Source organism: Coffea eugenioides, chromosome 9 (assembly GCF_003713205.1).
Source record: "Coffea eugenioides isolate CCC68of chromosome 9, Ceug_1.0, whole genome shotgun sequence".
Lineage (NCBI taxonomy): Eukaryota > Viridiplantae > Streptophyta > Magnoliopsida > Gentianales > Rubiaceae > Coffea > Coffea eugenioides.
In genome coordinates this window covers 2,875,626-2,903,431 of record NC_040043.1, presented here as the reverse complement: position 1 = coordinate 2,903,431, position 27,806 = coordinate 2,875,626, and the positions used below count along the sequence as shown (strand labels likewise).

General features: G+C 39.0%; 4 protein-coding genes across 8 annotated transcripts; 2 read left to right on the top strand and 2 right to left on the bottom strand.

Annotated features, from left to right (window-relative positions):
- Window positions 1–300: 300 nt before the first annotated feature.
- On the top strand, window positions 301–4,427 carry LOC113783057 (ER membrane protein complex subunit 3). The gene is made up of 8 exons (XM_027329077.1): window positions 301–642; window positions 751–844; window positions 2,342–2,461; window positions 2,579–2,627; window positions 2,998–3,097; window positions 3,178–3,239; window positions 3,393–3,451; window positions 3,815–4,427. Exons 1-8 carry the CDS (start codon window positions 488–490, stop codon window positions 3,917–3,919), a joined length of 744 nt encoding a protein of 247 aa, XP_027184878.1. The 5' UTR covers window positions 301–487; the 3' UTR covers window positions 3,920–4,427.
- Window positions 4,428–11,030: 6,603 nt separating this feature from the next.
- On the top strand, window positions 11,031–12,787 carry LOC113782887 (fibrous sheath CABYR-binding protein-like). Its single transcript, XM_027328833.1, has 2 exons — window positions 11,031–11,150; window positions 11,842–12,787. Exons 1-2 carry the CDS (start codon window positions 11,136–11,138, stop codon window positions 12,328–12,330), a joined length of 504 nt encoding a protein of 167 aa, XP_027184634.1. The 5' UTR covers window positions 11,031–11,135; the 3' UTR covers window positions 12,331–12,787.
- Window positions 12,788–14,065: 1,278 nt separating this feature from the next.
- LOC113781907 (E3 ubiquitin-protein ligase UPL5) lies at window positions 14,066–20,628 on the bottom strand. 3 transcript variants are annotated; one of them, XM_027327768.1, is made up of 3 exons: window positions 18,458–20,628; window positions 15,802–16,397; window positions 14,066–14,624 (listed from the first exon to the last, which is right to left on the bottom strand). In XM_027327768.1, the coding sequence occupies exons 1-3, from the start codon at window positions 20,358–20,360 to the stop codon at window positions 14,361–14,363; spliced, it is 2,763 nt and encodes a 920-aa protein (XP_027183569.1). In that variant the 5' UTR covers window positions 20,361–20,628; the 3' UTR covers window positions 14,066–14,360. The 3 variants fall into 3 exon arrangements, with proteins under 3 accessions (XP_027183569.1, XP_027183571.1, XP_027183570.1); XM_027327770.1 differs by having other exon boundaries at window positions 14,423–14,508; XM_027327769.1 differs by having other exon boundaries at window positions 14,543–14,624; window positions 15,751–16,397.
- Window positions 20,629–22,621: 1,993 nt separating this feature from the next.
- On the bottom strand, window positions 22,622–26,836 carry LOC113782692 (F-box protein CPR1-like). Of its 3 annotated transcripts, XR_003469837.1 has the most exons (5): window positions 25,368–26,836; window positions 24,162–24,239; window positions 23,884–23,945; window positions 23,543–23,771; window positions 22,622–22,968 (listed from the first exon to the last, which is right to left on the bottom strand). XR_003469837.1 is itself a non-coding variant. In XM_027328590.1 (3 exons), exons 1-2 carry the CDS (start codon window positions 26,576–26,578, stop codon window positions 24,200–24,202), a joined length of 1,251 nt encoding a protein of 416 aa, XP_027184391.1. In that variant the 5' UTR covers window positions 26,579–26,836; the 3' UTR covers window positions 22,622–22,968; window positions 24,162–24,199. The 3 variants fall into 3 exon arrangements, 1 of the variants encoding a protein (XP_027184391.1); XR_003469836.1 differs by lacking the exon at window positions 23,543–23,771; XM_027328590.1 differs by lacking the exons at window positions 23,543–23,771; window positions 23,884–23,945.
- Window positions 26,837–27,806: the final 970 nt, after the last annotated feature.

Genomic DNA, 27,806 nt, shown 5'->3' with positions numbered 1-27,806 from the left:
TAATTAGCCAATTAATCAAACTAAGTTTGAACCATATTTTATATTCAATGAAATACAAATTCGATAAAAAAGTTTGCTCAACCTTGATTCGAAAAATAAACAAACAAAATTTGAACAAAATTTCAAACTCATTAAGATAATCAAATAAATTTGAGCACCAAATATTCAACTTGATTGGCATATGTACACCCTAGCTTGCATTGGTTCAAGCAAACTTTGCATACAACTGCTTGGGCTAACAAATTTAGTGAAGAAAGCCCAATACATAACGACGGCGTTTGACTGGGAAACCGGATAATTGCTAACTTCCTTTCGTTTTCCGTTTTCCCTTTAGGGTCAAAATATCCGCCGTCACTAACTGTAGCCTTCTGGTTCTAAATCCTAACGAAGCTCTGTGAAAGAGAAGCATATTCTTTTCGATTGGATTGCGAGAAAGCAGAAGCCTAATAATCAATTAATCAGTCAAGGGGAAGGAAAAAAAAGAGGAATGGCGGAGGATTTGGTACTGGACACGGCGATAAGGGACTGGGTGTTGATACCACTATCGGTGGTGATGGTCCTAATCGGAGTCCTCCGCTACTTCGTCTCTAAGCTCATGCGTAGTTCTTCCCAATTGCCCGATCCTAAGATAGTCAAAGAAGGGTATACTTGCTTACCCCTAATCTGGAGATCTATGTTTTGGGTATAACCAAAATATTTGTCTATTTTTTTGCCTTTTTATAAAAATTTATTTTCAATTTAATTGTTCAGGCAGGTGATTATTAGGGCTAGGAATTTAAGGGCTGCTGCCAATTTTATCCCTGCCAAGTCCTTTCGTGCTCGTAAAGTTTACTACAGCAATGAGGTTCGATTTTCTTTCTTCTCCTTTTTTGTTTTTGTTTTTGGCTTAGGTAATTGTTATGCAAATCCCCCTCCCCACTTAAAAAAAAAGGTTCTTGTGCCCTCTTTTGCATCGGGATCTAAGAGTCGGTAATCCCAAAAGCTTTTTTACTCGTTGCCTTTCATTTGTGCAAGCATTTTGACTTTCTAGTTAAGAAAATTTATCTTTTTCCCCGGCCCCCAGGGAGGTGGCTTGGATTGGCGAGCAGGAGGGTTTTTAGTCTAGTGCTAAAATAATGGAACTTTATACAAACTATTGAAGAAATGAAAGGGAATGCAAAGGCAGACGTTAATCTGAGAATTGAATTACAATAAGTGATAACTAAAATCTGTGAATATTTTGTAGTATAATGTGTTTACTGTCAGATTTAAGGGAGGATGCTATTGATGATGAAGTTATTGTGGAAACTACAGCATTACTTAGATATTCAGAGCATGTGCAGACTGGAAATATGTGGGATGCCACAAATCTGTGAATATTCAGAGCTGCGAAATAAATGAATAAGCTGAGAAGAAAAAACTTGAGCCAAAGGCCCAAGGGGATGCCACCAATCCTGCCAGAGATAAGACATCTGGCCATTACCAACAACTATCTGAATTCACTTCCTAGCCGCAGCACATAGCTTTACCACTCACTTTAGAAGTCTTATGCCTAATGTTGCTTCATTAGTCATCCTTTACCTTTGAAATTAGTTTGAATTCTGCTGTTGGGGCTGATAATAGACTAGAGAGGTTTAAGAAATACAAACCCAGGGTGCTGATCTTATGCTTGGGACTAGCATTCTTTCTAGTCTTCATGTTTATTACTATCCCCTTGAGAAAATGCCTGGCTGCTAAAAAGGTTGGAAAAAATCAGTATGAAACTCTGTGTTGTTTACTAGGTAGTGCACTTACACTTGTTTTCTTAGGAGTAGGCCTGGACTGTGAACTTAGACTGCTGAAAGTGTCAGAGGAGATGCAGCCATATGTTCCTGTGACTAAGGTGCAGCAGTGCTATTGATAGAACAAAAACTGTTATCTGAAATTTCAAATTAAGTAAGAAGATAGATGATGGACTACTTTTAAGGAAATTTAATTGGAAGAAGTTTGAGCAAACTATTTTGCCCTCTCTCAAGGCTTCTCATAGATTCAATAATCTTTGGCCTTTTCTTGGTCCATAAAAATCTAAATATAGTGAAAAGGCTGTAAAAAAGAAATTAACTTGATGGGGGCAGGCTAGGGTAATCTCAAAAAAAAAATTTTCAGTAATGACGGATCTAGGGCGAGATAAGTATAATTTACTCAGGAAGTATGTTAACTAATTTCTGTATAACATGGGCAATGGAGGTTACTTGATTAGAGAGTAAAGAAGCGAGGTTTCTCCATGATGTGGGTCTGTAGAAATCGAAAATGAATGCATTTTGTTTACTCATCATTTGCTTAACTTATATTTTGATATGTGGATTATAATATGACATTTCAGGAAAATGGACTGTTATTCGTGCCCAAGGGCCAAGCTCAAAATGCACAGGCACAAATGTTTTCTGACCCCAACATGGCTATGGATATGATGAAGAAGAATCTTTCAATGATCATACCACAGGTGAGAAATAATCGATTATTAATTTTTCTTGATGACACAGCCTATAGCTGAATCTTTAATGGTTTTACAGAGATAAAGCTGAATCTGGCCATTATAACTTTATCCTCTCTTCTGCAGACTCTAACTTTCGCGTGGGTCAACTTTTTCTTCTCGGGTTTTGTAGCAGGTCTGCCTGTTCTTTTTCTTTCATTCTTTTTACCTCGTCTAGTACTACATTGATATTGTCTCTGTGTTACTTCTGTATGACGAGCCATTCTATGATCTGGTCTTCTTGATGTAGTTGCTAAGTTGGCTAGAATTTGAAGGTCTTGGTTGTCATATAGTTTATTGTATATATGCATCTGCAACTTTGATTTCTACATCTATGTTGTTGATTCAGTCTGGCTCTTTCTTGGGGATTGAAGCATGACGTTTTTGCCTTTTGCTTGGATGACATACTTTCTATAGTTCTCCTCCTAGTCACTGATATTTTTTTTGAGGTTGGTCTTGTATCCTAATGGATACTGATGTAAGCATCTTAATATGTTCTTCCTCAGCAAAGATACCGTTTCCACTGACACAGAGGTTCAGATCAATGTTACAGAATGGTATCGATTTGAGTACTGTTGATGTCAGCTATGTCAGCAGCCGCTCATGGTAATTGAGTGTTGTTGTCAGTAAAGTTTTTCTCTAGTATTGCATTGCTTGGATGTTAATAAATCTACACTGCGTATCAGGTATTTCCTCAACCTGTTTGGGCTAAGGGGCTTGTTCAGTCTTATTTTGGGAGAGGAAAATGGTAAGTATCCTGAATATTACTGGTTCTTTTGAATCATCAATCTGGATGTGCATTTTCCTCTCTCTGTCTCTCTCTCTCTCTCTCCTGTTTGCCTATATGAAAGAATGAAAACGTTATCATTCAGTGGGATCTTAATTTGCTGCTTTCATACAGCAACTGATGACACACAACGTATGATGCAAATGAGTGGGTTTGGTATGGATCCTTCTAAGGTATGTTCTTATGGACTTTGCTGTTGACCATTGATGCTTGGAACTATTAAATGATGTGAATATCACTTCTTGGTTTCGAAATGGAAGTATGCACTTTGAGGTGAAAACCCTCCAGAAAAGCACGTAAAGCTCAATATCCTGATTAGTACTCGACTCTTTTACTGACATTAACTTGTTTAGGGTTTTCAGTTATTGCGGAAATGCTGTTGTGCTAAATGTGAAAATAGTGTTTTTAGAGCCAATCGATTGATTAATATTTTTGCTTTCAAGTTTCCCTGTGAGACATGGCTAAAACATTACTCTGTCACGTTTGATAATTGGACGAGTGCTTTTAACTTGAAGCTTTTTTGCTACTCTTGTCAGAGTTTGAGTGCCGAGAAAGATGGTCTAGATATAGTCCAGCATGAATGGGCCTTGCCGAAATTTGAGCAGCGGGCGGAAGCAGTTTTGAGGAAACTCGTCAGCTAACAACCGACAAATGGAGAAATTATGCGTTGCCGCATCTGATCGTGCAACTGTATTTGGGGATTATGTCATCAGCCTGGAAGTTGGAAAGATTTTACCTACCATGTAGAAAAAGATCAAGATGACCGGGAGCCCTTGAGCTCCCTGCTGTTGGTGCTTCCATTTGAGAAATAATTTTATTAGGCGATCGGACTCTGCTTCAACATATTTCAAAGTGTGTTATGGAGTTGAATCCATAGGTTAATTGCTTTGGAATTTACGCTAGTAGTTGTAATGCAACAGCTCTGAAAGTTTGTAGGATCTTTTTTTTGGAAAAAAAAAAAGGGTGCAAGAGACCGTCTCTGGTTGCCCCTGTTGGATATTTTTTTTTTTGGTTCTATTTATTCAGAATTTGCGTGCAGGGAATTGTATATCTGGATGTTAGTCTGGTCTGTTATATTTATTGCTGATTATTCTCTGGAAAGACAAAATAGGAAAGCTGCACCAATATAAAATTCGAGTGTAAGATGCAGTATTGTAGTAGATGAGGACCTTGACGAGGCACGGTGATGATACGCTAAACGAATCCACCGGCAAATGAAATTTGAAAGTTTCAGCTGATGTTGCAATTAACACTGTGGATTAGGGACGGCAACGGCCTGCTGCCCACTAATTTCCCCCGTCCTTTGCGCCCCCCCCCCCTCCCCCTGCCCTGCTTTTCTTGCGGGGGAGCTAATAAAAAGTTGCCATATAATTTTTTTATAGTCAAAATTTGACAAATAATTAAGTACTAAAATATTAACACATCATTAAATTATTATTCATTATAATTTCACAATTGAAACTTATAAAAACAATTAAACAAGAGTTATTTGAATACAATCCAACATCATGAAACAAATATAATTAAAGTAGTGAAGTTTTCATTTTTGATATAAATATAATTATTAAGTTATTATTGTGTTTTTTTTTTTGAGGAAAAAAGTGTTATTATGTTAAGTGTAATTATGAATTTAGTATAAACTTATTAGTTAATCTAGTATAATTAATTAATAATTTCTATTAGAAAACATGTATAATTATTAATCTAATTATATTACATATACTAATATCCATTATATAATACATATAACTAATAATAATATTATTATAAATTTATAACTAATTAAATTAAATATTATATACATACATTTATTTATTTATTTATTTTAACAGGTGAACGTTTCTAAACGCAGGGGGCAGGGGGATTACCCCCGTCCCGTCCCATTATCCCCCTACGAGGCGGGTGTTCCGTCCCAATTAGGAGTGTTTCGCGAATCGAGCGGCTCGAATACGAGCTCGAGTCGAGCTCGTCAATATCGAGCTCGAGCTAATTAAGTCGATTTCGAGCTCGAGCTCGAGCTCAAAAGCATTAAGTTCGTTGGCTCGCGAGCGGCTCGCGAGCTCAATTATATATATTTTTTTATTTTTTATTTTAATAGTAAAATTACATATATATCCCTAATATTTTATTGTTTGTTAAAAAAATTATTATTTTATTCATTTTTAAAAATAAAATAATAATAATTATTTTTTTATTTTTTAAGTTCGAGCTCGACTCGAATTTGAGTCGAGCTCGAGGTCGAACTTGATATTTTGAGCTCGTCGAACTCGAGTTCGAATTCGATCTTCACAAAATTAACTCGAGCTCGACTCGATTAGCCAAAGCTCGACTCGAGCTCGACTCGTTCCCTCCCCCCCAGTTCCCAATTGCCATTTCTACTGTGGATCCTCTGCGAATGACAATACCCTTCCCAAATTAGGCATGTCAGGGTGACAAAGTGGCTGCTGATGTGTTAATGGGTCCAGAAAAATACAAACTACTTTTATCTTTAATATGATGGTAATGGAAATTATATGCACTCCGTTCAAATATGGTGATGGAAAATAGAAATGACTGAACGAAACGATCCTGCAGCACGAGGACGGCAGGAAGGAGACAGAATTCTGTGATCTCTCTGCTTTCTTCCTTGTGCCTTCACTAACTTTTTTTTTCTTTTAATTGTCGGATTGGTCATTATGCTGCCTCGGAACTTGAACTTGCCATAATCTATGGTGGAGACCGTATCAAATACGAACAAACACAGTGCCCAAAGCACATCCAACTCTGCCAAGTGCCAACCCCGAAAATGTAAACTTCGAGATTTGATTATTCAGGTTTGTTTGGATAGGGTATTATTTGAAATATTATTTGGAATAATTACTGTAGCACTTTTTGTGATGTGATGTATGTGAGATAAAAAGGTGATTGGAAATATAAAAAGGTGGGTTGAAAAATGTGTTTATGATGCAAGCAAAATATTATTTGGGATAAGTTGGTTATCCAAACAAGATTTCCACCACCACCACAGCCGCTGCATGAACAGGTTCTGCCTGCGATCATGCTAGTTGGTATGTGCATTGATCCTTCATTGAGGGATGGGATAGAAATGAATTTAAACGATCAATTCTTGAGTTAGTGGTCTTCAAAACGGTTGAAACTTTAACAGAGAAAAGCTTTTCGTAGCAGAAATTAAGGATTCTTGACAACCTCTTGACTGCTAAAAAAGATCCATGAGTAAATGACACGAGACAAAAGCGTGAAAGCGGACCAGGTAAGCTGCCCAAAGTAAAGAATTTACGAAAAGAAGAGGGAGGGTCTTTGCTAAAAAGATGTGATAGGGCCCCGTATCTAACAGTCCACGGTAAAATTTATCATTTATGTATCACTGGCTGGCTTTAGCCTTTCGTTTGCGTAATTAACGGGGGTTTGGAGCGAAGAGCGTGGCCTTGTTATTCACTAACGAGCTTAATAAGATCATGTCCCATCCAACCCAACAAATGCAACTTAATTGCAACTGTCTATGGGTTGATTTGAGAGATCCCACATTTACATAAATGTCGGGACCGAGTACTGAGTGCTGCTTTAAAAAAATTATGCTCTTCTTCTTTACTGAGTCATGATTCAAAAGATTATGGCGGTGAACCCTGTTTTGGATCTTATGCCGAACCCTTTTTTTAGGCGTCTTACCCTTTGATGGTGAATGCCATCGTCGGCCCACCAGTAGGAATGACAGTACCATGAAGAGGAGACACCGTTAGGAATTACGGTACCAAGAAAAGGAGGAGATGGCCAAACACTAAGCTGCAAAAGACTTGTTGGTGGGTTCTTTCAACTGCTGGCTTGTAGTTTTGAAGAGAGGAAGCCTTTCTCCATCATCCAACGTCAACTTCACCAAAAGTGTTTCCGCTTACTAGTTACTACTGTAGTATTTACTTGGGGCTTTTGTTGTGGGGAGGAAAAAATGAAAGGCTACAGGTGAAGGAACCATTGCTACTGTACGTGCCTTCTATCTATGTATAGCAGACCCACAAAGGTCTAGGAACCAGAGAAATTTATCAACCACTCCTTTGTTATTATTATTTTTTTTCAATTAAACGCCTGTTGCGTGCTTGTGCTGCCTAGTGTTGATTTCCCAATTCATATTTGCATGGTAGATATCACTTTTCTTTCTCTTTTTTTCCCACATTGCGTCAGCCGCATGATCCTAAATTTTGAGGCTGCCGATTCGATCGATGAACTGTTTAAGAAGACAATTTCAACAAGAATTGCATCATGTCAACGTCTTCTCTAGCCAGCTATGCACAGTAACCCTCATCAACTGCATCTCCCTGCATTGCTGCCCCGCAAAATTGTCCTATTACAATTGGTTCTCACAAAAATGAGATCAAAGCTTGAAATCATAAGCCCGTTGGAAGAAACAAGTGCCATGACGTGAAAGCAAGAAATTAGGACGGGGAGATGACCGGATGATATATACATATTGTTGGGATCCATAATATATAGAACAGGAGAAAGGTGGAGAGTGAATATTAAAGGATCATCACGTCCATCCCATCACAGATAATAATAATATTCGGATGGCAATTATGTTATGCAAGACCGGACCAAATAATGAATGAATGTATGAAATGGAAGAAAGAACTGAAGAACGCGGTCTCGTCCGATCCGATGTTTGGTAGGCACACGTGGCATGCGTCCACTTGGTCAACAAAACCAATCGTAGTGGGCCCCAAACCCGCCGTCCAACTCACACTTGAATCGACTTTTCCCTCTTTTTCACCTTAACTTTACAGGCCAGCCGGAGGCGGAGAGGGAATATACGCCAAGAAATAGGCTTGACTCTCGAGAGAGAGAGCTGGATGACGAATGATTTTGATGGGCAGCAAATTTCACATCTCGCATCCCCACCCCACCCCACCACCTAGCTAGGCTGCTAATCTGCATGCCTCAGGTTATTAATCAAATTTAATTAGCAGCAGCAAATCAATACTACTGCGTAGGTCTACCGGCTAATGAATGAGATACTGCGGTTTACTAAAACCGGAGGCAAAAGGGGAAGAGAAGCTTCTTCGAAGACATTTGATGGTGATTGCGCACTTTGTTCAATGGTTAGATGCCCCTATAAAGAGGTGCGTACGTTCCCTCATCAGATTTGAAAAAGAAAGAAAAAAAAAAAAAAAAAAAAGCCGACCCAAGTTAAGAAGAAGTGGTAAAATTTACGTGGAGCATCCGTCCCAAATACCTCATTTCCCATCTGCGTAGAAATTCCTTATTTGGGTTGCTGTTTTTCGTCGAAAAATTTTGTCGTTTTCCGTGATCACATTTTCCTATTATCTTTTTCCCTCACATACATCAAATCGCTACAGTAATTTTTTCATGAAAAATCATAAAAAATACAATCCAAACACATATATTGATTTCCCTAAATATTTCTTTGGTCATATCATATGGACGCATCAACTTCTCTCCATGCTTCCCTCTGTGTACATATATATATATATATATTCATAGCTGGCACCTGCCGTGTCCACCGTGGAATGTTAGGCAAGTGCCAATACCAAGTACGCCCGTGGTGCCCTTGATAAACCAAAAACCAATATACTAGTAATTTGTTTACAGATCTTGCCTACCCATGGATATCCTCCTTGGATCTAAAAGTATTAGTAGCAGGTTTAAAATATTCAAGTGACCGAATGGGTGGCATGATTTGATGAGAGAGATTGGCAGAATGGCCAAAAGGGGTGATGAGTGTGATCAAGCGTGGCAAATCAGGCGGCACGCAAGTGGGTCCCCCTTCACGAGTTGTACTATCTGGAAAGCAAAGCCAGCAGTTGCCGCTGAAAGATGGATTCAGATGGGACCCATTTTAAGGGATCAATTTTAGAAAGGGCGGTTTCCAAGGCTCTCGAGATTTTTTTTCTCTCTTTTTTTTTTATTGTTTGTTTGGTGCTGCAAGTACACAGTTTTTTTTTTTTTTTTTTTTTAAATTCCTTTGAGTAATTTTCCCATTATATTAAGGTTTAAATTCATCCCCTCGATTGTCCGCACCAAATAGGCGTTGTTTGGAGAGGAATTTTTTACTGAAAAATCTGTACGTTTTTCGTGGACATATTTTTAAATCACCTTTTTATTTCACATATATTAAATCGTTACAGTATATTTTCTACAAAAACTTCAAAAAATTGCAATCCAAACACGACCTTAAATCTCGATTCTAATAATAATAATTCCAACAAAAAGTGAAAGAGGTTTTGATCTAATAATTAAAGCAAAGAATGGAAGAATTAAGGAGTTATTGGATTCAAATTCTCCTCTGCTACTTCTGGCTGCAACTTGCCACGTCACTGTTTGATGAATTTTGGCGGGTCCACGTAGGTTGGTACATATACCGATCCACGTCAGCGAAAAAGGGTCACTGTCCCCTTTGACGTCTGCTTGGATTTTGGCTGATGTCCCAAGAGCGAGCGAAATTTCATGGCACGGGTTTAAGCTTTGCACCTTCCTATTTTTTGGCTGCTGATAGAGATGGCATTGGTACCAACAACAACAACACATGCCATGGGGTAGAAGATAATTATTACTTTCACTCCTAATTTAGCTGCTCGAAGTTAATAACAAGAATTCAACGTATTATTAATATATGATTGATTATTCCGTAAACAATAAGGAAATCTGTTGATATTTTAGAGGGTTTGGAAAAACTCAACAGTCTCTTTCTAGCTGCACAAGTTCTTGATACTCTTTCTATCAGACTGCGACAGTTGATCATGAAGAAGCATTAATTATTATTTTTGACGTGGCCCTCTGTCTGGATTTGAATGACCCCTAGAAAATTCAGTTACTAAAATTGGAGAAAGAAAAGAAGAAGAAAAAGAAATACCGTCCAACGAGTAAAATCCGACCAGGGTTTTGCATGAAGATCCTGACTAGAATTAAAAAGAAAGTTTTCAGAATCCCAATAGTCTAAATGCATTCAAGTCAACAATAATCTTACCCAAAAAAAAATTCTTTTTTTGAATTGCTTTGTCTGCTCGGAACAGATGTACTATTAGTTAACTGGGAAAAGGAGCTACGAAGCCAAATTCTTGGGTTGAGAAAACTGATCAAAACAGAAGAGAATGCCATGCATTCTAATATATTTGTTCAAAAGCACTTGAGCGGCAACATAATTCAAAGTTCTCATTCGGCTTTGCTACTGCAGATGCAATGCTGCATGCATGGCTTAAAATCATTATGCCTTTCCTCTTTTTCTTTTCTTTCTTTGGGACTTCAGTTTATGATATACAGTAGTAGTTTAGATTCTTTCTCCCTCTCAATTTGACAGTACATCAGACAATTACCATTTGTAATTTTAAAATTTGGCAGACGAGTTACACAGATTTAGTTTAGTCGAACATGAAAGCACTACTATAGTCCCAGTCACCTACGTGCCCTACTGCACAAAACACAGAATGAGCCACTCAAGAAAAGCTATGATGGCCAACGTTAAATGGCCACCTCCACCATGTGGAATTGCCAATCCACAAAAAGTTATATTATCAAACAATTAATAAGGCAAAAAATCCTCAATCAACACAATATATATATATAGTTTAATTTCATCCTCTGCAAAGTAAAAACATTTACAACTAGACATCGTCCTACTGTCCTTCCTGTCACAGATTTGATGCGTGATGTCCCCCGTTCCTCTCTACCATTATTTATGATTAATCACCACTCTTTTACTTCTCTATAAATACCCTCTCACATTCCTTTCTTCTCGTCACCTCCTCATTCGCTCACTCCCTCACTCACTCTCTACTTCTGCCTTTTGCTTCCGGCCCTCTTCTATCTTTTTCTTTTTTGATTCCATAGTTCACTAGTTCTCTTTGATTAGCAATGGCTACCGCTGAGGTACATAATATTATTACTTTTTTTTCTTTCTTTCTTTTGTTTTTTTTCCCTCCACTTTAGCTTTTCTCGTATTCATAGTCTCGTTGAGCGTTGTATGTCTGAATTCTGAAGTTGAAAGTTATCAGAATTCAATACACAGCCGACGAAGCTAGCTCAAGAAACCACGTTAATTGGGTGTATAAATTAAGACTTTGCTAGTACTCCTACTTAAAGGGTGAAGTATTTATATTTTGTATTGATGATCAAGTTTATGATCTTCGATTTTATTTCTTGATCCGTGTCATCCTGTTTCTTCTCAAAAACCATTAACACTTTGGAACACACGTACTAGCAAATCATACATGTAAACGATCGGATCAACTTGTGATCGATTCATCAAATAGCAGTTTGCCTTAAAATAGGTAAAAGCATGGAAGTTAGTAACCTAAATAATACAGCAAAAAATAGATTGAGGGCCTGTTCTAAATTTTCCTGAAACCATTGGAGTGGTGTACGGTCGGTTGGGCTAGCCAAAGCCGACCATTAATATCATCCAAAGATCCATCACAATCTATAGCGCCTAAGGATCATATCACCACTATCTAACTCGATAAATTCGCAAGCTTTTTACTTGCTGGCCAGCCAAATGCTCATGATCGATCAAGCAAAACCATTTACTATCATTCTCATAGTGAGTCTCTGTTGTTTTCAGGTTGAATCAGTTCCAGGTCCAGTTGCAACCGAGGTGGAAACTACCATCCTAGAGGCCCCCAAGGAAGAGACAACAGTGGAGACAGCAAACCCTGAGCCAGCGGCCGAAAAAACAACAGAAGCCCCAGCTGCAGCTGAGGAATCAATTGCTGTTCCTGAAGCCGAGAGAGAAGCACCGGTTGAAGTTGAGACCAAGGAAGTTGTGCAGGAGGAACCGCCCAAAGTTGAAGATCCTGCTGTTGAAGAGAAAACAGAAGAAACTCCTGCAGTCAAAGAAGCTCCAGCAGCAGAAGAAGCACCAGTAGCAGAAGAAGCAGCCAAGATCGAGCCAGTTGAAGAAGTAACAGCCCCGGCTGCTGCTCCTGCTGCTGCTGCTGAAGAAGTAGCTGCAGCTCCGGCTGAGGAAGCTCCTGCAGCCAAAGAAGAGCAAGCAGCTCCGGTTGTCGAGCAGGGGAGCACTGATGTTCCAGTGGAGAAGAGTGAAGAGTAGAAGGCATCCAATACGCGTAGGTTGAATTGAGATACTGCAATATGTGGTGGTTTCTCTTCGATTTTCTACTAGGCTTGCATGCTAAAGTTGGTTTAAATAGTTTGTTTTGCTTTTTGCTTATATTTGGTTTACTATTGTTATGGTTATGGTTCTGCTTATGAGACTATGAAGCGAGGCTTACTTTTAGTATGGGTTTCAAGAGCTAGAGCTTATACCGTCCCTGGGGATTGGGTGACCTCACCACACAGGCGCAGCAGGGCTACCTGATCTTGCGTGACAGCAATGAGCAACTTCCAACTGTGGTGATGGTCATCGGCAGTCATGCTAGTGGATTGAACGGGATAGAAATTGTCATGGTTATTGGGTTAATTTGATTTACTTTGTCTACCATGGTTTGATGGATGTATCTCTAGCTTCCAGTAATAAGAATATCATATTGTTGATTTTTGTTTTATCATTCTCAAGTGGTCTGGTTCTGCATCTACCTAGAATTTCCTATTACCTTGTGGCATGCTTCAAAGGTATTCTTTTTCCGTTTCTTCTCCTCTGCTCGTCCTTTTGTTTGGAGAATAGAAGGTCGGACATGGGAACTTGAATTGGACAATTAATTCGGGGGGTTTCCATCATCCGCAAAGAAGATGATAGAAGAGTTCCAAACAGAACTGTAAATGAGATGTGCATCTCACTTTCTATAGCATTTCCATACGAATGTGACATCAAAACCGTATCCTTTGATCATCTGCCTATATTTTTCTGAGCAAAAAGAAAATTCGGGCATTGAATGGGAATTCCCTCAGGTCCACACATCTCCCCTACGACCGCTACTACATTAGCTACTCGCCTTTGACATGAATCCTCACTTCAACATGGTTGAGGACAATTCAAGGGCAGCAACAAAACAATTCATTCCTGCACGTCAAAACAGTTGGTATCTTAAAAATGGCATGCTTCATTCCATATCCAGCTGATAGAGATAAGCTGTTAAAGAATGACCATTTGCCAACTCATAGCTCTCTATCCCAATAACACCACGTAAAATTGGTTGTGTTTAGATTGCATTTTTCATCATTTTTCATGAAAAAATTATCATAGCAATTTGATATATGTGAGAAAAAAAGATGATAGGGAAATGTGATCACGAAAAACGACAATATTTTCCGACGAAAACAAGCAATCCAAACAAGGCCTAATCGGCTTCTAAATCATGCATTGTTTTCTCAGCCAACATTTGTCCGCTTTCCGCATCAGGAGAAAGAGAGAGCCTTCGATAATCGGTACAATAGAAACATGTAAGGTCTGCATACATCTCTGTGTGCACCACCCAAAATGTAGCGTCTCTATGAAACAAAAAAAATTAGACACAGAAAAGCTAGCTGAACACAGATCAAACAACCAGCCTCCGACACGCCCCTGCACCTTCGAGGCGGCCAGAAAGCCTTCATTGGCTCTCATATGAGAAAAGGTCCAAGGCGTTCCCTGCACATGATTTAGAAAGACACTATATTTTTTTTTCCCTTAACAAGAAAGAGGTAGGATTTAAGAAATGAGGAGGGAAAAGAGGAATTTGAGCCCAAAACTTTTTTTTTCAAGTCCAGAATCTCAACCTTAGCTATCAAACCAAAGGCTCCTCAATACGAAAACACTGATTTCTAAATGTGAGAAACCCCAATTTGCCCAATTTGTTGGACGATTTGATCCCCAAGTCTAATAACAAAGAACATAGCAAACAATACGATTTGATCCCTACGCCTAGAAACAAGGAAAATAACGCTCAGACAGGACCAACCAAAAATTCAGTTGATGTTTAATCCTTTCAGCCTTGACTATTTATTGTTACTATATCAATATAAACAATTGATGGATGAGGAGACCACCAAATTACAACCTTTCTGGAAGTAGACAGAATTGGAACAACACCTCCATCCAAAGTTCCAAACCTTGAGATGAGAACAAAAAGAAGAATTTCTATATTCTGTACAGGCTGGCTAAAGATCTTTATGTGCAGTTCAAAGTCCTAGCATTTCCAGTTATCACCACGTGCCAAAGCTGCAACCAACATGCTCTTGAGTGATGAGAGAAAGCCGATCCTGCATAATGGGCATAGAAGGGTATGGTGGAAAACATAATCGGTAGAAGCAGGTATGAGAGGAAGGCAGGCGATCATTAGGCTCAAGAGTCCTGTAAATGTATAATTTAGAAGCCAAACCACCAAAACCCTCAATAGGTAAATGTTTTATTGAGGTCCAAAAGAAGAGAAGAATCTTTTTCTGCTCAGCTGACATTTGTTCAACAATCTGTAACAATTGCATTTTAAGCGTATGTTAACAAGTCAAGAATTGATTCCAAAACTTTAAGTTGATCTTTATAAGCTTACTGTAAACACAAGCACAACAAGCTGAGAAGAAATTGACATTTAGAGTACCACAAGTAACATGAAGCAGATTAGTCTACATTTGTCATTTGCATTATTATCCTGACCCTCCAAGGTCTATGAAACATAAACCTCTATCTGCATATAACACATTTACTTGGACTGGCAGCGACTCACCATAGTGCCCTATGAAAACAAACCCACACCCACCAGATAATTCCAGCCAAGTTTGCATACCCATGCTTTGCTGGTGCAGTTTCTATAACTTGGTGAAAGCATGTAATACACAACACTTTTCCAGGAGATTTTACCAGGAAGGCGACGGTCTTGCTTTGCAAGTAACACGGTAATCAAGTATAAATAAGGCTGCCATCTTGTTCATATATAAAGAAATATGTGTGTGAACAGTGTGAGGAAAAGAAAGCCACCTGATGACAGCTTCAGTCATTGAAATGGATACACAACCAAAAAAACTTCAATGAGCTGAAAAGAATAATATATGAACCATCTCCGAATTTCCATGAAGTAAACCACAGTCCACACAAATACATACAAGCAAGCCAAATTAAAGAGTTTCCCACAACCTGCAATTAGGATGTAGTAGTAGATGACTGCAAATTTGTGTGAGTTTTAAAAGTCACTGCTTCATACATCAAAATGATAGCAGAACAAATAATCAATGATCTAGATATTGAACAATAGAAGAGGCAAGACAATGAATAAAATCCTAAAAACATTCTTAAAACCTTTCACTTCCTACTCACTTCAGAAGCCAATGTTATAACACAAATAAGACAGGCTCCCTTTACCATGTAGCAGCTAATGACAACTTTAGAGTGGTCTAATGACACATAACCATCAGAGGTACAATTCCTTTCATCTATGAAATCTCGCAGCAATTTAGGGACACCAAGACCACCACAAGCAGGAAATTCAATTGTTGTTTCTACAAGCATATTGGACAGTAACTTTCACTCTAAAGAAACGGGTAAAGTAACAAAAAAGAGTGCACTTAGCATTAAAAAAGCAAAAGCACCAAGAATGGATACCTCTAAATATCAGAAAATGGAGATAACACAGAGGAATCAAACAAGTGCTACCTTCCAGAACCAGGATATCTGAGGATCAGTATCTTTGTAGCCATTCAATTCTGTATGTGCTATCCAGTCTTCCACAGAAATGGCATTTTCACTCCCACGTAGCATCCAGTTAAGATCTTCAGGCTCCAGGCTTTGGAAAAAGGATTTGTGAATGTGAATGCTTGAGCCACTCATAATGTTGGAAAAACCTTCACCAAATTTCCTTACAGGCTCAGAAATTGAAGTAACAAAGCGATGCTCAATGAGAAAATCAACATACTTCTTCCTATTTTTGCTATTCACAACAATGTTTTGCCCATCAGGACAAAGCTCAATAACCTTCCTGGTGCCCAATTCTTCAACTTCTTGAACAAATGTCAGACCAAGAACATCTTGATCCACAACCTCAGGATCCATCTCCAGTATCTGCTTGCAGCTATTGTACAAGTATGGGTCTACATCCTGTATGTCCTCTAATGAAACACCCTTTCCAGCTAATTGCAGGACAAATGCACGATCCAAGACTATGCCCACTTGTATTTTGTGCATCAACGCTAATGCTATCACTCTGCCACAGAATTTATAGTAATCAAGGTGCAGAGGGTTCACCTTAGATGCTGCAAACAGAAAATGGTACAAATGACTAGCATTAATTTTCTTGCTATGAAAATGACCTTGTCATATAAATATCTTTTCCAATGTGCTAAAAGCATAGAGGAACATATAACTTCAACCAACAGTCCATCAGAAAATCTGCATTTTCAATGAAAATGCAAGTAACAAAGTAATTTTTACAAGGCCAATTACACATAAGCTAAACAATCAGAAGTTTTTCACTGTGAAGTAACAAAAAGAAGAGCACTTCATTCATGACACATCCAAAGGTAGTCTCGTGTTAGGCGACTATTTCCAGAAAGAGACTCTATGAGATGGTTTTTCAAGAAGGCATCATCAGTACTAAAACAAATTGACATAAACTGTGTTAGACTTCCATATTATCCCACATCCAATTTGTAGTGTAAGCATAAAGGTCTACTGCATATTCCTGAAGCTGCCTCTCCCAAAAATCCTTATTTTTATCAAAATTTTCCTCAATTGGACACTATACTCTCTATAGTTCTCTTGGTGAACATGCTTAATAATAAGTTAATAACTGGTGAATATCAAAAGGCTATAGTGCATGGATCCACAATGTGTCAATCCATCTCTCCCCATAATGAGCACAGCCTCAGGGTTGCCAAAACCATACATCTCAAAAGTGCAAACCATTAAATCCCAAGCTGCTAAAATGCTTCACTTTGTTAGAAAATTGTCTACTGCCAGCATTAGGTTCAAAAAGCAAGATTTCACGGCAATACTTGGCCTTGAGGATAGAATGAAGGAGGGATCTGAATTACTCAATGTTTGCTTAGCAAGCATTGCTTGGTTAAATGCTCTAAGCTCTCTAATAATGGGTTAAATTGCTTAGCACTAATCATGGGTCTCTTAACTTCAAGAGTTTGTCTCATCAGGTCTTTACCCTCACATGAAGGTTCTGCTCAAGCTTATAAACCCTTACCATAATAAGATGAGAAGAAAGTAACTGAGAAAGTCATGACGGAAAGGGAGAAGAGAAGATACGAAACAGGAAGTTGTTGAGCTATACTTTTCCAGTCATTGTTAAGCAGATAATATATATTGAAATCAATCTCAAAGCAGCAGCTTGAAAGCACTCAATCCATTTGGAGGATTCTATATCATCTATACGTTAACAGTTACCACTGCTATTGCAGAACAAGTACGATTTAGATCATTTTGATTCTTTCAGCCATCTCATCAAAGCCTTTTACCTTCTCAAAGGTGATAAACAGAAAGGACTTGCTCAACTCAACTAAATTTCACGTAAAACCCAATAAGGTCTATCCCTAATACCTGGGTCAGGTGGGAAGCAAAAACAAGAGAAAAGGCAAAACGGAAGCATCAACATTCAGTACGGCAACTTTAAGGGAAGGACAAAAATGAGAAGGCACCTTTTCCATAAAGCAGCAATAACAGTCTTCCACCATAGTGAAAGTATTAGCATCAAAGTGTAACATGGGATGAGAAGTGTAAGACGACATAAGAATCCCTCAATTTTCTCAAATTTATGATATCCACAAATAAAGGCATCAGACGAAGACAGTTTTTTTTTCTTTTTTGGGTGGGAGGGGGGGGGGAGAGGGGGGATTGGGAAGCAAGTGTGGTGTAATCCAAATGGAAGCACTCAGAATAATAAACTGCTATAAATTTAGTGAGCAATATTTTAGGATTTTTTTTTTAAGGGACAACATTTTTAGCGGTTTGGCATCAAGTACCCAGGAGCTAAATGAAACACCAAATGGTGCCACATTTGAACAGTTGTTGGACTCAACCACATATTGCAGCACCTCAAACAGATAACCTAAGTTTGACGAAAAAAGGAGTTGACATGAAAACAGACATCAGCAAAACATGCACTATGGATGCAATAAAGATTAGGCTATCTCAACAAGAGATGGTTAATTGTACCAGTTTACAATAAATAACCAGTCATCCAAAATGTTAAAAGTGATGTCAACCAACAACCAGATGTCATTTCAATTTATCACAAACATGTCAGACTTCAGCACAAGGAACTATCAAACTTACTAAGAATGCTCAAGATGCAATAAAAGCTTACCTGGATTTGGAAAGAACCTTCTGCGATCCTTTGGACAAGCCTTAAAGAGAGCATTTTGAGGATTGAAGATTTCTTGACAAACCAAGAAAAACCACTCCCGCAACACTCCAGGTCCAGTAGCTTCCTCATTCTTGAACTCCATAAATAAGCCAGCACGCAATGAGTCAGAGGCTGCATTGGCAATGTATTCAAATGACTCTGATAATAACTGCGACCTATCAATAAGCATCTCATGCAGCTCCTCATAATCATCCTTTACCTCAGGCAGTAACATCATTGCTAAATGCCTCCTCACCTCAAAGTTAGTCACTTCCTTATGGTCAGTAATCCAATCATTATCATCACTCCTCTTTGCAAATTTGAGAACCAGATAACATAACGCCACCTTTCTTTGCCCCATATGTGTCCAAAATATCTCCTCAGCACCCTTGTACAATTTTGATATGCTACCCAGTTCTTTCAAAATAGTAAGATACTGGCACCAACCAGGTAAAAGATGCTCTCCCTTCCCTTTCTCAGCAGCTGCCAAATGCTCCTCCAATTTCTTTAAGCATAGGTCCATCTTCCCCAACAAATCATCAAAAATTACACGCAGAGATTTTATCTCATCAGCATAATATGGTACGTTACACTGCCCAGCAATACCACCACCACCAGCAGCTGCACGGAGCCTATTAATGCCCAAGTGAAATGCAATTGTATTCCTTATCGGAAATGAAAAGGCAACAAAATCGAGCACATCACCTACTGCTGGTCCACCACCTGTGCTTGACTCTAAACTCGATGCTAAGTCCTGTGACAACCTACCCGCCAACTCACGAAGAAATGTAAATATCTCTATGACAGCAATACCTCCATCCTTGGACATTTTAGTCTCCCTGCCCCCAAAGCCAACATATTCTACCATCGAACCTAAGCAACTACGACAAGTATTGTACAAAGGGTCCTCAATCCCAGCTCCCCTACCCAATAACTTACAGAACTCTAAAACTAAGTGAGCCAAATGCCCGTAAACCTGTCCCTTGCAAAAGGTCTTGCAATTCTGGATGAAATGCTTAATGCAATCATCAGCACAATCTCTATTACTCTTTACAGGTGACAAGTAAAGCATTACCAGGGCGGCAGGCACAGAAGACGAAAGGAATATCTGGAGGTAAGAGATGGATGATTCTACGTCTTCATCTTTCTGGGGAATGTCGTTGAGGAATTCGGCAAGGCGCGATTTCACGGTAGGCCCCACGGGTCGGGTCCGGTCGCCCTTGTAAAGATGTAAAATTTTGGACAACATATCGTCGACGCAGTGCCAAGCATTGGGATGCCTAGTGCTGCGCATGCGGCTGACTAGTTGCAAGCCGGTGTCGTTTTGGACGTCACATTCCGACAGCGACTGCTCCCACTGGAGCTGCTTCCCCCGGTAAATTAGCCTCTGCTCCTCGATAGGAATTCCGGTGACCGACTGAATTTTCTCGTGAACTGACTTGACGGAGTCGGAAGGATCGGCGTGGATGACGAGCGTCTTACCGCCGGAGAGCATCCGTACAAAGAACTGGAGTCCAGGAGCGAAGAAGGAGGAGGAGGAGGAGGAGGCGCTGCTGCCGCCGCCGCTGGAGTCGTCGTCATCGGAGGAGGCAACGGCGGCAGCTGACGATTCCGAGGACGAGGGTGAAGATGATCGGGAGGGTTGGGAGGGATGAAGAGGACGGGGGCAGGTGAAGGAAGGGGCAAGATGGTCTTTTCGCATCCTGGCCAAGGCGGGGAAGAAGGAGTTTCCTAGGGAGAACAAGTCGTCGTCGTCGGAATCATCAGAGTCGCTGTGAAAGTCGTCCAGCTTGCGCTTGATGGAATTGGCGGTGGTGGTGGTGGAGACGGTCCAATTGTGGATGGTTTCGAGACGAGAGGACATTTGGGAAAGGAGGCGAGAGGTTTTAGCCAAAAAAACAAAAAGAAAAGGAAAAAAGGGGATGGACCGAAACCCACCGAATCGGAATTCAATAAATCTGAAGGAGAAAGGCCATGGGACGAAAACCTAAGCTGCTAGGAGGCGGGTTGGTGGAGTAGGGACTGATGTGTGAGTGTGTAGAAAAGAAGAGGAAGGTGATAACGATGGATGATCATGAGAAGGGACTGAGCGGACTTCACCCACAGCCAGAGAGAGAGAGAGAGAGGACTAGCGCTGCCGCGACCACTGAACAGTGAGAATAGAGGGATTAGTAGACCTAGGAATTAGTTGAAATGACTAAAGAGGACTGATTTCTGCTTTGCCGCAACGCATTACGATTACAGTCTGTCTGACCCTGTTTTCCTTTTTTATGCTGATCCCCATTCCGATGTTGGCTGTCTACGTCTACGTATATATATCTATTGTTGGACATTGGATATTGATGAGTTTTCTTGTAGGGTGGTTTAAAACAATTTGACGCTCAAGGTTCTGGGGATTGATGTGAATTTGGATAATTATTTCTAAACCCTATTTTATTTATTTTTTATGCCTAATAAAAACAAAAATATGATGATGTTATCCAACAGCTTTTTTTTCTGACAATTAAGCCTGCTTGTAGCTGACAATTAAGCCTGCATCTTATAAGCCAGCCGAGTTTGGATTAGAGTGTTTGGGAGCTTTTGTTACAAAATAAAAAAAGAAAAGAATATTATTGTAAGTAATGCGAAGTATATGAAATTAAAAAAATTATTTAGAGAATATGTCAAAAAAATATTTTAACAACTTCCAATTGAATAACTCGCAAACCAAGTACTCCTACCACCAAAAAAATTTTAAAACTTTACCTGAATGTCGAGTTTCTCTTGACCGGTTTAGGTCCTCTTGTCCACTGCATACATACCGGTCTAAATTGGTGGTGGTTCACCGAATTCCCATTGACCTGTTTAAATCTTCCTGATTTTCTTTAAGTCCTCCTCCTTCTAAAGTTGAAGCAGTCATGGTATAGAATTTATCGTATTAATAAAAAAAAAATTTTGAAAAACTCATAATACAAGTGGGACCAATCTGACTTGTGTCAGAATATTTGTTTGGGTCGAAATCGAATCATCCTGTACTAAACATGATACGCGGGCCCAAATAGGATTGAGCACATGAATTTCACGTACGTACAAGAGAAAATATAAGAAAATTTTCTTTATACTCCATTTTTTGTTAATTGCACTCTCACAAACTTGTTTGGGCTTATTTTAAAATATCAATCAGCTCATATATATATATATATATATATATATTTGTTTCTGGATCTATTTATATAAGAAAATTTTCTTTACACTCCATTTTTTGGTTAATTGCACTCTCACCACTTGTTGTATTATATAATTTAGTAAATAAAAATCATGTGATAAAAAAATAGTGAAAATGTGATTAAAAAAAATGGGAGTGCAAATAATATTTCTTTTATATATTAAAAATTCCATGTATTTATTTTCTTCTTCTCAATTTTTCTTATTTGCCTATTCTTGTCCCGTCTAAATATCCAATAGCTAGATTTAAACTAGTGCATTGATGCATTAAAAGTGTACTATTCAATAAATAAATAAATAAAGTGTACACTCATGCACCGGAAATATACTTGAACTTGAGCGTATTCGTATAAGAAATTACTTGAAATATTATTATTAATTACTGTAACATTTGTTTATCTAAAATTCAACAACTAGAAAGGTTCTACTCTATTAACATTGGAGAGTATATCTATTTAAGCAGGAAGAATATCTATTGCCGTTGGAGTGTGTGTATCTACATCCATACTCATTAAATTTGCATTTGAAGTTTAATTAACTACATTGGAAATGAGTTAAATTTTTAGGAGAATTGAAATTTGTAGGATCCATGTTGGTAAAAATGGAGAAAAAAGAGATATTTTTATTCATATTGATAAGATGGCTGTATACACGTAAGCCGGTGAAAATCCTAGCAGGCCCTACCGAGGCCAACTTGCATCAACAGTTACTCAATTTCTCATGGTGAAATTTGCTTGAAGGAATCAACACGACGGACCTGTGATGAAGATTATTATAAACTGAATGCCACGCCCCGTAATCTCATTCGCGTGTAAAATAGTCTTAAAAATCTATTTCTGAAGTACCCAAAAGTTTTTATGATTAGAAATTCATCAAACAAATTTAAAATACAACTAAAGTTTTTAACTTCACCATATGAAAAAAAAAAACCACAGACAAGGAGAACATTAAGGTCAGAAAGAAAAGGTCTAATTACAGGAACAACTCTTTGAGTTCAAGATAATGTTGATGAGCAAACCCCAACAGCAACTACAACGAAAATGACACGGCCACAACAGCTCTAACCAGAACACCACTAAATCTAGCATCATACAATCATCAGCTCATGCTTGATCATTCAATAAATATTGCTAATGGATCCAGAAAGCATCCCTCTCTAATTTTTGGCTTCCAGCTCCAGCAACTCAAGACATCCTTCTTCGCATCCACACCCAGAAACACAATCCAACCCACGAACATAACAAACAAGCTCAAGAAATCAAGCAAACCTGGAATTGTGCAACACCCATAATCAACTCCAACAATATCCCAGCAAGAAAGTAACAAAACGTAAAAGGCCCTCAAGAACCGTGTAATTTCCAGGTGAGAATGCATACCATCACAGTTTTATTCAGCTGCACAACCTTCCCTTCTTAAAAAACAGTCTTTTAAACATAGATCTACAAGTAAAATCCTAAAAGATGGCATCTAAGCATCTTGTAGTCAAGAATGACATGACCAAAAGCTATACCCATATCCACTATGATTGTGAATCCAACGCCAAGAACAGCTCGCCACAACCAAGGCACATCATCCATAAACTAATGCTGGGACGTTGACTGATCATGAAGATTCTAGCAAGGGCAATATGGTGGAACATCACAACTTAAGTGTGATTCTAACTTCCAAAGAGCCTTAAAAGTTCGTGCATCTAATAAACTCTATTCTTGTTTAGTTTAGCTTTCAGCCTTTGCTTGCTCTGAATTCTGAGTGCATGCCAATCCCTCATGGGTATAGTTTCAAAAAACTGTCCATTCCTATGATTAATAAGTCAAAGAGGTATGAAACAGAGACGATGCTCACCTCAGCTGACACTCCTTCCCAAAGCATAAGATCATGAAATTCAATACAGCATAACTGAAGGATAATCCTCAAAGGGACAGAAAGTTCAGGCTCTAAATTGAAAAGGAAGAAAGGAGAAAGAAGCATGTTCAGACTAGAGACATCAACAAATGAATTGAGGATCGTAAGCATCAGAAAATCCATTTTAGCAGCTTCCATGAGAAACTATTCGCACTCCTGCTACATAATTCTACATATTTCAGAGACAGATATTTAAAGACCGTCAGGAATGTGCAGATGCACTTCATTAAAATAACACAAACAAGAACAAAACTGGTTCAAAATTCTGAGTGAGTTGTTACCTGTCTCTTTCTCTGTCCTTAAACTGTCTGCTAGATTTTGTGCCATTATAGAACATATTCTTCTGAGAGAGCATTATAAGTTTTGTCAGTAACAATACTATTGTCACAAAGTTACAAGGTTCATCAGATAGTAACTCACCACAATAAACGATATAGAATTAGTCTTTGCTACAGTGTTGTTGTTAGAGAAAAACTATTAATCAACTCCTTTAGTAAAGATCAAAAAGTACGACTCATACAGATGCTATAATCTCCCGTAAAATTGCTGAACAACTTACTTTTATTTTTGGCTCCATAAACATCCATAGCTGGAGTCTTAAAGGACCAGTTTAAATCCCTTCGACAGGAAATCATCCCTGAGAAACAAAGTAAGTAAGATTAAGCCAAAGGTCATATTCTTTCAATGGGATGGGAAACAAAAGATTCTCTGTAGAGACAGTAAATTCCCCCCCCCCCCCTTCCTTTCCTTCTTTGTTAAAACCAAAGGGATGAGGCAGTAATGACCAATCTTGAGTTGACCATGAAGGTTAATGCAGATATCTGTTCTTTATGAGCTGTAAAAACTGAAAACATGAGCGCTCCCAAACAAAATAATCACCAAAAAGAGCTACCCAATAGGAGGAGAAAGAGAACTCATATAAACTTTTGCTTCCACTAGGAGGAGGAAGGCAAATAGAGGAAGAAAAATTTAACCTTCTATTATGCACTTGTTCATATGCAAATACTTGACTTGCTCTTCAGGGCTTTTTTGTTATTCTTTTTTCTGTTTGTGCCCACTGATCAGTTACCAGTTTAACAAGTTTCAATATTCTGAAGTCAATAATCCTAGCTACATGCGAACTTCACTTTTTCCCCCTTTTGTTCTTGCATGCATCTCACCTATACTTTGTTGTTGGTCTTTTCTCAAGAACTAGCAAACAGGGGCGGATATGTTACCGAAGGTCAAAGGAGGGCAGTGACCTAGCTATATCAGCTGTAACACCACCAGTGTGAAATTGTCACAGCATCCAGTATCTATCCCAAACCTTATCAAATCCGTGTTTCAGGATTCAGCTAAAGACTAAATGAAGCATGTGACAAAGTTCACAACTTGGTACTTTTGAAAGTGCAGATTGATCTGAAAGAAAAGAAGAGTTATTCTTTTATATTTTTATGTCCAATTTAGCAGCTTTGGATAAAGAAGTAAATTCATAGCACCCCTCATCCACCAGCCCAAAAAGTAAATTGACGGTATTTTTTACTACCTTCCAAGTCTTGAAAATCCGGAACAGATCTACCTTCACATGAAGTAAAATCGGGAGTTCCAAAAGATATATAATTTTGACCTTAGTATTTCCAAAAGGCTGTTAGAAATAGTAGTAATATTGGTACCCGTGGAAAATTCAATGGAAACAGAACAGCAATTACATTTAAATAACACAACCATTTACATTTAAATAACGCGACCAAGACTTTAGTAACATTAGACTCCATTTTATTAGTACCTCTTCTTCCGGGTGTCGTTCATCTTTGTATTTTTTTGTCTAGTAGCCCTTCTCGTGATGCCAATCTCATCCTCTCCACCACCACCACCACGACAGCCATTTTCAAGAGGAAGAAGGCTTCCAACAAAAAACTCGGCGTAGAACCTAAAAGGCAAACCCTGGACATCAACGTCTCTAGTAGTTTTCCTCGTCAAATCATACCAAACAAGCTTTTCATCATCGCAATTCAACAGAACCTCGTCGCCCCTCCTTGAATAAGCTAAAGGGCTAATAAGAGAACAATGCTCATCAATAAGAGGAGGAGCAATCGACAAAAGCTTAGTCCAGGAGCTCTTCACATGGTACTCCTTCATGATCCATATATTAATCCTGCGTTTTTTGCGAACAAGCAAGCAGAGACACCCAGCCATTTCATCCACACTCAACTCAACGTTCTCAAGCAAAAGATCCGGTTTTGGGATCGTATAGTGCTTTTCAGTCCTCAGATCAAAAGCTACAATTTCTTGGTAATAGTTGTCGAGCGATAAGACTGTATGCACAGCCCCGTTAACATGGACACCCCACCCTCTTATTCGGGGGAGAGGAAAAGGATAATGATCAACCCTTCTCCAAGAATTGGTTTTCAGGCTATAGATTTTAGCTTCAGAACCGATCCAAGTGGAATCGGGAGATCGAAATTCGACAACCCTAAGAACTTTATAATCATCGTCTTGAGCAACATAGCCAAACCCATACCTCTTGTATAAAGCGTTGTAGTCCACAGGAATCCCAGGAGGAGGATATTCATGAGGGGAATCGGGTAAAGTCTTGTATTTTCTGGTACATGGGTTCCACAGAAAAGGCGTTTGATTTTGACCCAGGAGAAGAACCAAGCCATTGCAGGAATTCGACACATCAGAACTGGAAAAGGGGGGCCTGAGAGGGCGGGCGCAGTCGAGGGAATCCAAGTCAATGGAATAGATTCCCAGAAACCCAAGGATGAGGCTTCGATTGGTGGTGCCGGCGGCTTTCTGAGATTGGCGCAGGTGCATCTGGACGAAATCAGGGCTGTCAATTAAAGAGCGCCATGGCTTAGAAACGCATCTGAATCGCAGGAGAGATGTCGCCGGCAGACGGGAGAGGATGTCCAGGATGAGCTCCCAGGGGAGATTCGGCATCCTGGGGACTTGCGAGGGTAGGGGAAGAGGAGTGGAGCACACGGAAGGAGACATTGGAGCGGATGATATGCTTCAGCCGGACGGAGAAACAATCCACCATGTTAGGGTAGGTCGGAGCGGTGCTTTCGGTTTGGGTGGCCAAGGAAGGGATGGGATGGGATGGGACAGGGATGGGTGGTTGCGGTATTGTGACGAAAAAGAGGCGTGTAGGGCTACACGTGCCGCTGTTTATTGTTGGAGCTGTGGCCTGCTTTAGTAGTACGCAATCTGTTGGGGACAGCAGCGGGACCCCCGTGAAATTACATATTGCGGTGGCCGACCCAGGTTACTTACATCTGTAAAATATTAGTGTAGTAGTTTGCTTATATAAATGTTTTAGAACTGACTGACGCATTCAACCAAAGAAAAAAATTCAAAGAGTGTGCGAGTGCATTTATCTTAACCGAGGAGGTGGCTGGCCTTGAACGCTACACGAGCCAGCCCAATTAGACCATACCAATGTCATAATGCATGAGTAGAGTAATACCAATTGCATCGTTTTTCGTGATCACATTTTTCAATTATCTTTTTCTCTTATTTACATCAAATCGTTACAGTAATTTTTTAATAAAAAATGACGAAAAATGCAATCCAAACGGAGCCTAAATTATTGATAATTGACCCCAAAAAAATCAATGATTCACAATTTATTATTTCAATAACACATGTATTTTATTGATTTCTTTATCTTTTTTTTTTGTGATTTTACCAATTATTAAAATCAATTTTGTGCTTTCAACTTTGAAAGCGTGGTTCTTCAAATAATCAAACGCCAAACGCCAAACCAGGCCTTGTTTGGATTGCGGTTTTCCCAAGCCCATTAACCAAAAGAAGAAAAAACATGGTTTTAGAACTCTCTTCACTGTCAAGTTCGGGATTCGAAAAAACTTCTATCGCTGTCAAGATCAGAGTTTAAAACAGCCCTCCTCATTGTTCGAATTCTATGATAGTTAGTGTGGGAGGGTCAAAAATAAATAAACACCATTATGTATTGGGGATATTCATATTTGGTTAGACAAGGACTAGTTTTCTTTAAAAAAAAAAAAAAAAAAGAAAGTTGAAATTGCTAAAGAATAAAAATAAACTGCAGTATCGAATACAGATGTTAGCTTTTGTGCAAGTTCATGTAACGAGCCTTTTAAGAATTAAACTCAATTAGAAAATCTACGCAAGAAAAAGGACAAGTTAATCGGAGAGCAAGTCTCAAAAATAGCCAATAGAATCTCAAGCTTGATGCTTGGAA